This window comes from Aptenodytes patagonicus, chromosome 14 (genome assembly GCF_965638725.1).
Source record: "Aptenodytes patagonicus chromosome 14, bAptPat1.pri.cur, whole genome shotgun sequence".
NCBI classification, from domain to species: domain Eukaryota; kingdom Metazoa; phylum Chordata; class Aves; order Sphenisciformes; family Spheniscidae; genus Aptenodytes; species Aptenodytes patagonicus.
The window spans coordinates 15723900-15733105 of record NC_134962.1 but is presented as its reverse complement, the minus strand read 5'-3'; the positions used below and the strand labels follow the sequence as shown (position 1 = coordinate 15733105).

The 9206-nt window shown below is 47.3% G+C and overlaps 1 protein-coding gene across 1 annotated transcript; it reads right to left on the bottom strand.

Moving 5' to 3' along the window:
- Nucleotides 1-5041: 5041 nt before the first annotated feature.
- Nucleotides 5042-8792, bottom strand: LOC143167220 (perilipin-3-like). Its single transcript, XM_076352412.1, has 7 exons — nt 8610-8792; nt 7669-7864; nt 6752-6834; nt 6255-6510; nt 5845-6044; nt 5580-5708; nt 5042-5455 (listed from the first exon to the last, which is right to left on the bottom strand). The coding sequence occupies exons 1-7, from the start codon at nt 8790-8792 to the stop codon at nt 5042-5044; spliced, it is 1461 nt and encodes a 486-aa protein (XP_076208527.1).
- Between the last annotated feature and the right edge of the window lie 414 nt (nt 8793-9206).

Sequence of the window (9206 nt, the reverse complement as noted above, 5' to 3'; positions counted from 1 at the left end):
CTCCTCATCAGACTTGTTCTCCAGACCCCTCACCAGCCTCGTTGCCCTTCTCTGGACACGCTCCAGCACCTCGACGTCCTTCTTGTAGTGAGGGGCCCAAAACTGAACATAGTATTCGAGGTGCAGCCTCACCAGGGCCGAGTACAGGGGCACGATCGCTTCCCTACTCAAGTATTTTTCCATCCAGCCTCTCACCTGCTCTCTACTTGTCCCAGCCCTCCTGATATCTCCTCCTACAGCTCTCTCCCACCCCTCTCATGCTTTCCCCTTCCACCTCTCCCCAGCCTCAGCCTCTAACTCCTCCACATCCTTCCCTTGCTTGCTGCTTCTTGCCCTCACTTAGCTTTCCCAGATAATTGCTTTTAACACCTCCCATGCCACCATGCCTTCCCCTCTAGGGAGGTAGGACAGGGCACGTGGCAGGGCACATGGGGAGAAATAGGCAGGAATCTGCCTGTCTACCAGCCTGCCTCCTGCACTAAGCTCCCATCAGAGTTTACAAAGCAAGCTTAGCACAAACAGACAAAAGGAAAGTATCAGTACTGAGGGTGGCATAAAATCCGACCATGTCAGCATTCAGCTTGTTAATTATCCTCTGGATTGCCTCCCCTCCAAATTCACTGCTGGACAACGTCAAGCCATTGCTGAATCTAAATAAATACGAGAATCAGAGGGAGACTGGGAAGTCAATACTGTAAACTAACTGCTTCTGCAAATGGATTTTCATTACCATAGGGGCAGACACCAGCATCCAGAAAGCACCACAACAAGGGTAATTATTTGCTGGCAGTGCTCTGTATTCACAGAAGGTACTTTGCCTTGTTTGCAGCAGTAAAGGGCAGCTGAGCTATCGATCAGGTCAGACGCCTGTCGCTCCTGGAGGCATCGGGGGTTTTAACAAGCCACACAAAGACCATATTGGAATTGTCACAAGTTCACGCTTGGTTTGTAAGGCAATTTGAAGCAGATTTATTGACCCCCTTCCCTCCTCTGCCATCTGCAGGGTACAGAGGGAAGAAAAGCTGTCCAGCAAAAAGTCTTGCCAGGACCTGCCAGAAGAGGCCCCGGGGCAGGAGTCTCTGAAAGAAGGGAGAGTTGAATACTGACACCAGCAAGGATTTTAGCTGGAAAAGCATCAGTGCGCTTCAACTGGGAGTACAGGTCACTGCAAAGTGCTGTTACTAAAAGCACTTATGTCCTTCTCCAGCAGACAAGTGTATATTCTCAGAGGCTCCTAAACCCACGCTGGTCTCACCTGACCATTTCAGGTTAGCATGATCCAACTAAGAGCACAGTGAAGTCCCTCCAGGTTCTTTCCCATGCACTGGAGCACTTGGTTTCCTCCTCTAATGCAAGGAAAGGAGGTGCAATAAGAAAGAGGTGGGGATGGGGAGAACTACAATAGGAAAGCACAGGGCCAAGTGCTAACCAGCAAAATAAGATTCCTGCCTGCCCACAGTAGACAGCAGCAGGAGGAAGACTTAGCAGAGTAGGTCCCACAATCTGATTCCGCTCCCACATTGGCCAGTCACAGCATCCTCATTTTTCAGCACTAAGGGCTGAAGTTTCATCCAGTTTCCACTGCAAGTTAATTCCAATAAGCTTTGAAGGCCTTAAAGTTCCCCAACCACAGGGACTTAAGGTCATACAAGAATTGGAACCCAGACAGCTCACACCTGAGCAGGGCCTCGGCTACCCAAGCAGCCCTTCAGGGAGGTCACAAACTGTTTTTTAAGCATAGTATTATTTTACAGCAGGCAACAGTGCAGCTTTTGCAAAAGGGATGAGAGCATCCAAGTGTGTCAAGAAACATGGAAGTGAAAAGGGGAAATTAAGCTCCTTGCAAGCAACTAGAGAGCTTTTGCCTTTCAGCACTTGCTGAGAACTTCAGTTTCCCAATCTATTGCCTTTGTGACAAAGCTGCTTGGGAAACCCTCCTTAAGCAGTTACCCTTGCCAGTTAAAGGTCTAGTAACACGTTGGCTAATGCCTCCTAACAACTCATGAAAAATGACAGCCTTTTGGAGTGATGCCCAAGGTAGCCGTCACCAATTGCCAGAACATTCCCTGACCTAGAAGTCAGATATTTGAACAATGAACAGCAGGGACTGAATAAAGAAAGGCAGAAGTACATGAACATGAGAATTAAATAATTAAAATATTAAACAAACTGGCAGAGGGAGATGAGGTGGCATCTACCAAGAAGGAAACAAGGAGCAAGTGCCCTTGTGATTACATTTAAAATTCAAATCAGCCTCTAACTGAGCTATCACATGTGACCACAGCATAAGCAGGGAGGAACAGCAATAGGGGAGGGTAAGATATAATCACTTGGGCTATAATTATCAGAATCAAGGAACATTACATCATTCCCAAAGGCTGCTGATAGCCAGAAGAGACACTTCAAAGCATGTCTTCCCTGCTGAGGTGTTTGTCTAGGGTTGTCACATTACCAATGCATTTCTTATTTCTGTCCAAAAATGACTCAAAAATAAGTGTTGATGTTCAGACAAACAGGCTTGAATAAAATGGAGAACAATCTGGATACTTTCCCAGAGCTCAGATGACTTTCCATCTTAAACATCGCAGAAAGCCAGTCCATTTGTCACTCCCAGTTTCTTTCCACTTTTATCCTGCTGTCTCTGCAGCATGGATGAGACCACAAGGGGGAGAGCAAATAAGAAGAAAGTCAAACTATTCCTAGCTATGGCTAGTCCTGGCAAGAGTTTTGACCTTCTTGCTTGGTCTAACACATCTCGATGGTTCCCTGAGTCTTTGGAGGTTAAGCAAGAGGTGAAACACATGCAGAGGTTTTCTTATCAAGTGGAGCTTTAGGAGCTGCCATGAGAAGGTCATTTTAGCCTGTTTGTAGGCCATGTGGACTGTAGCAGCAGAAGACCCACAAAAGCCTTACAGGTGCTGGGCCATCCGGCACGAGCTCCAGCACAGGGAACCAGGGAGACCCCAGCCACATGCAGCGTTTACGTTCCTGGCTGCAACTACAGAGGGCCCCATGGGTTGTGCCCCAGACCTCCAAGGTAAGAGCAGCCAGTAGTGTTTGCAGGAAATAGATTTAATCAACAAGCAAGATGAATGTGCCCAGTGATCCATAGGCAGAAGCAGCATGATTTGCTAGGATAAGCACTGTATTAATATAGATCAGATATACTTAATATTGATCTGTCAGTGCAGCACAGGAATGTCTGGCTATCTAAAAAGCATCTTTAATCAGACAAGTTTAAAAACAGGATTCAGGCACTCCTAGGTAGCGAGGTGCAGTTTTGCTATTGAGAAGGCAACATATAGCATATTTCCTACCAAGCAGCAGGACTAGCTCTAATGCCACTTGCAGTTACTGCCTCATTTCCCACCCAACAAGTTCAGCTATAATTACATTAGGCAGACTGGATCTGCCTCTCCTTAAGCTCTTTGCCAGAGAGATATTGCTTGGCAGTAATCAGAGAGCATGCAGTAGATAAATGACCCCTGCAATTTATCTCTCAGATCTCAACAATAGCTTGGCCTGGCAACTTAGATTGGCTTATTATTTTGCCTTCAACACAAGCTAGTTGCTACATGAGGAACACAGGTTGGACAGTTGTCTGATAGCCTCTGACATGCTGAGCTCAGTGAAGTTGGATCCAAAGCTTTACTACATCAATGGAATAACCGATGCCAAAACCCAAGGACCACATGGTCCTGCCACAGTACAGCACTAAGCCATTACACATAGTAATGTAGGATTGGGTGTTGTTGGAACAGCATTCACTTCGGGGGGGTGGGGTTCCACCTCTTCACATCTATACTTGCTCTCCTCAAGAAAACCCTCTCCCCTAGTCTCTGTTTCTGACATGCCAGAAACAACAATTTTAACAATCTTTTTAAAAAATTAAGTCTAGAAGAAGCAGTACTCACATTGGGAGCAGATTCCACTTCTTTCCTTGAAGGCAGAAAGACAAGAAGCAAAGAGCAGAGCTTTTCAGTTAGAAGTTCAATAGGCATTTGGTCTGTCAGCCTCAGCTACATCACTGTCTGGCAAGTCTGAAAGCACTGGGCTGTTCCAGTTCTTTGGAAGAGGGTCATACATGGCAGCTGAAGAGCTCTTAGCTCAACTGAAACATCTCCTGGCCAGGAGAGGTCAGTGCTGATAGTAAGTATCCATCACCTACACCCTAACAACTCTCCATCAAGGAGTCCACATCTCTCCCAGGCAGCCACTCCTGCAGCCTACTACCCCACCACAGACTGAAGCCTTCACCAGGTAGCAGCAGACAACTACAGGAGGAGAATTAGACCTAGGAGGACTAATGACAAGGGATGCCAGGACCCTGACAGCTCCCTACAGCTTCTCCAAGCATGAGAAAGTGCCAGGAGGGCACATACATGCCTCCAGGCTTGGGAGAGAGAAGGAATTACAATTTGGTGCTTCCCAGGACAGTACCAGGTCTTACCAGCTGCAATCCTTACTGCTCACCAGTTCATGCATTCCTGACTGCACTGTTCTACATCAAGGACTAGGTAATAGATAAGAGTACAGTTCACATGTTGAACAATACTCACTCTTGCAGTCTCTCTCCAAAAAAAGACTAGAGACAGTAAGTATTTTTGCATGCAGTAGTTTTATTTTAAACAGTTATGACGTAGTACAAGCAGCTTCTAGGAAGAGAATTCTTCACATTTAATACTAGCTGAGGGTTTAAGACCAACAGCAATCATTGTATTGAATATTGGCAGTGCCTGGATACACTGATGAAAAACGTACCATGGACAGCTTGCTAGGGAGGTGGGAGCATTGCAGAGCTTCAGCTCTGTTCTCCTTCTGGCCCAGACCTTAGCCACCATTCCTAAAGGCAGCTACAAGCACTTAAGAGTGGCCCTGCTACTTCCACCACCTTCCTTAGAAGCTCCTATGGATTTGTTTACCAGTGCCTAATAATCATCCAAGATGTGACAGCTCCACCCTCAGCTGGAGAGTGGAGTAACATAAGCTAAGACCAAGCTATCAGTCACACCAGGCAGGCCTGTGCTCATGGCCTTATCCCTTACATGAGGGTGGTGGAAGCTTCATGATCACCTACTCCTGCTGTCTCTGCTTCCTTCTCCTGCAAGGGTTCCTCCTCCAGTGAGGTTTCCACCTCCTCCTCCTTGGGGGAGAAGGGTCCCACCAGCCAGGACAGAGGTTTGTTGTTCTTCAGGTAGTCCAGCAGCTCCTCCATGTACTCCTGGATCACAGCCAGCTTCCTCTGGCTCTGGGTCAAGACACTGCTGGACAAGTCGTGGAAGGAGTTTGCTGCTGAGAAAGAAGCATGAAGCTCCTCTATGGTACTAAGAGATTGTTTCACCTTAACCTGAAGGCTTGAGGGAAGGCCTTGGATAGCAGACACTATTTTGCAGCAGGTGATTTGCAGTTGCTGTGTGATACTGCGTGCCATAAGCAGGGCCAGAGACTCCATCTCCTAGGAGGAGGCAGAAAAGACAAGATCAGACAAGTGAGTTACCTCCAAAAAAAAAGACTTGTAAAAAAAAAAAAAAGAGTCAGGGGGATACCCAGAGCCCTTTTCTTCTCTCCCCATGAAGTACCTCTGGCTCTGCAGAGCTTTCATCTCCACTCTCTTTGTAAGACTTCCTACTCAAGTCCAGCCACATCTGGTGTAGTTTCTCCTGCCCCTCCTGAAGCTTTTGATTAAAGCCTTGCTTAAACACTTCAATCTGTGGCAGGGGAAGATCAGAGTATCAAGACAGACAGATCTGCTGGTGAACAGCACAGCTCTTTATCATAGCAATGAAGTTGAGACCAAGCCAACAATTTGGTCTCCCTCCTGCCAGAAGACCAGCGCCTACCTACCAGTTCAATGATGCAGTGAAGCTGTGCAAGGGCCTCCTGCATGCCCTGCCAGACCTGCTTCATTTTGTCTGTTGAGTGCAGGTAGGCAAACAGGCGAAGTTCATCAGGGAGAGACCCCAACCGCACAAAGTACCTCCTCTTCTCCTGCTGCTGCTCCACAGACATTATGTCTGCACCCTCCTCAAATGCTGCCAGCTTGGCTGAGGAAAGAGACAGTATCTGCAAGTGGCTGACCAGAGATGTTTACCACTCAGAGTAAACAAGTATCAGGAGATCTTGGACTAGGAGCCAGGTAGCCTCCAGCATGGCACCCGTTAGCCCCATTCCAGAGTAGTGGGGTGAGGAGTGGGGCTGACCATCTCCAGTGTAACAGTTCCCATTACAAGTAGTCACATATACTGTTTCCTTACCTAGTTCCTCATTTCCAATGGGGAGAGAGTTGTCTTCTGTTCTCCCTAGCACAGCTTCTGCTCTGCTTATAGCTATCTGGTCCACTCTGGAGTCCATAACCATCCCCACACTGCTGGTCACTGCAGATCTGGCAGCCTCCACACTGCTCTGAAGAGTCTCCTTAGTTACATCTATCACCTCCATCACCTTGCTGCTCACAGCATCCTTTGCATCAGCCACTCTGGATGACACCAGCTCTTTTGTGTTAGAGATAATCTGTGGAAGAGGAGACTTATGTCAGATAAGGGATTGGGTCAGGTAGTGCAGTACAATTCTGAATTGCACCAAGAGGACAATTAGCAATGTCTGCTAAGTATTTGCTCCTGTAGGAGCTTGCACTATGCACCTAGGGGTAGTTTGTTCCTCATATGAAAGCCTACTTCACTCCCAAGGTTAGAAACCCTGCAAGGACCAGGTCCCTCTGCCAGCAAGGGACAGCACAGCCTTTGATTCTTACCTGGTCCACTGGCTTTTGAAGGAGTGGGAGTGTTTCTCCTAGTTTACCCAAACCCTTGGAGGCATACTCACTTGCTGCAGCAACTGGGGGGGGAAAAGAAAGCATCAAAACTTATTTTTCCTGCAATTCCATCTCACAAGTCCTACCTTCCTGAGCATGTTGCTCTGCAGGGAGCCTAGATGAAAGTCTCCATCCAGATCACCAGGCCAGGTGTGTTGTTGTAAGCTGAATTTGTAGAGCAGCTTGTCTTAGTCTCCTCATAGATCTGTTCAATTTGACAGCAACCAATTTCTACTTGTATGGATATAGCCACCTACATGGGACCCCCTCCTGCAGCTTCTTGAGCTCTTGACTAAAGAGATGCATAGCCCTCATTCCTGCCCAAGCCTCCATATCCTGAGGATCCAGGATCACATAGTAACTGACAGTAGGGGAATGCCTACTCTAGACTTAGAGTGAACACAGGCCTGCCACATGGACTGTTTTGTCAGACACTTGCCATTAGGAATAGCCCCTCTCCCTCCAGGAACTTAGAGCTTCTTCTCAGATGCCATGTTCTTTAAGGGCCATGGCAGACGGGACCTTTAGATGTAAGAGTCCTCCAAGAGGAGGCTTCTTCCCATCACCACCACAAGGTTGTAAGAATCCAACTATAAGCAACTGCCACCTAATACTTTGGACATTGCAAGATCAGCTTTAGGGTAGTCAACAGAATCAAGTCCTGGTCCTCCAGGGAGCAACACTATCACACTACTTGGACTAGGACTCAGCTTTTTAGCCTTACTTGTAAGCCAGGAGTCCTTTTAGTACAGTGATGGAGAGGCACATTTCCACATCCTAGCACTCCTTCCAGAACTAGAAGGAGCCAGAGGGTCCCTCACAGGCAGGTGCAAACCTGCTCTTCCACAGGGGATTACCATGAGGCTCCAGTGTAGTCAGAACTGGCTGCACACAGCTGGCTGTGGCTTCGGTCACACTCTTCACTCCTTTCTCTGCTGCATCACACACAGATCTAACATAGGGGTGGCTCTCCTTCGTGGAGGCATAAGCTGTAGAAACCATGTCACAGGCAGAGCTGACCAAGGTCAGGTTAGCCACCTGATTTACTGCATCCTAGAAGAGAAAAAAAAAAAGCTATGAAGCTTGCATACATGACACTGAACTTCCTATGCAGTGCTGCCCCAGAACTTCCTCTTATGTTTGCCTGTTCAGGTCACCTAGTCTGACTGAGGAAGCAAGGCTTGCCCTTCTTGAACAATTGCTTTAAAACCTGCAACTCAATTGAGAAACAAGCTGTGGGGCATTGACACTTATGGTTGGTCCATTGTAGCAAGGTCTTCCTCTAGTGCAATGCTACACAAGGAACAGCTGAATTTGTGGACAACCTCAGTGCTTCTGGACCCATATCCAGCTCCAATTCATTTGGCATAGCTATTTAACAATCCAGTCCTCCAGGAAAAGCTTCATCAGAATAGGACCAGGTTGGTTTTGAGTTGACAGATATTACACTAGTCTGCAAGAAGCATGCTGCTGCTCATGGGAGTAAAGCAAGTGCAGCAGGACCGCTGAAACATAGGAGCCTTTCCACAGAAGCATTGCATGCAGCAAGCCAGGATCTTGACATCAGAGTTAGAGAAACACATCTCCTAGCCAAGAACCAGGCTATTTTGCTTAGCCTAGGAGGTTACTGCTGGTTGTGCTGCCACCCACGTTTCCAGAGAAGCTGCAGGGTACAGCCTGAGCAGAGGAAACACTCCTCCTTTTGTGGAGGCTCAGCTCCCCCCAGCCACAGCAGGGCCACCTCCTCATACCTACACCCAGGAGCTGCCACTCGCTACATCTCACATGGAGGACCTACCTGCTGCTCCTCTTCTTTCACCTCCAGGGAGGTCTTGGCAGCTTCCTCTTTGTCAGGCATAGCAGAGGCCATTGCAGCTGAAATGCAAGTAGTACCATGGTTTAGGAAGAGGAAAAAGAGACAAAGCAGCTGGTGAGCCTTCCCTCCAACTTCATTAAAGGGAGAAGTTCCTTTAGTACCCATTAAGGGAAGACCCCAAAAATGAGCCTTTTCCCCTTACAGAAGGAAGGGAACTGTGATTCTTGTAAAGCCACCTAGTATTTAAGTTTCACACAGTTCATGGTATCAGAGGAACGAGGAGAAAGTCTTTTGTCACTCAAGAAAGCTCTTGTCAGACAGACCATAGTACTTATCATCAATATATTTAGAAGAGTTACCCCCTTTCTTCCCACCAAGGTTTAAACAAAGTCTTGCATTAGAAGAGCTAAAAACAGCAGAAGTATAAAAAGAAAAAGCAGCTCAAGAAGTTGCTCTACTGCTGTTAGCCCAGCCCAACCTGAACTAACTTTTCACTCAAAACCAGCACAGGCTGTATCTAACCTTTCAGGCAGGACTACAAGCAACTTTATGTTAATTAAGAGTAATTCCATTCTGTAA

Coding starts and splice junctions, on each gene's coding strand:
- LOC143167220 (XM_076352412.1), bottom strand. CDS start 8,792: ATGGGTACTAAAGGAACTTCTCCCTTTAATGAAGTTGGAGGGAAGGCT. Junction 6,835..7,668: donor GACTACACTGGAGCCTCATG/GTAATCCCCTGT, acceptor TTCCCCCCCCAG/TTGCTGCAGCAAGTGAGTAT. Junction 5,709..5,844: donor TTCACTGCATCATTGAACTG/GTAGGTAGGCGC, acceptor CCCCTGCCACAG/ATTGAAGTGTTTAAGCAAGG.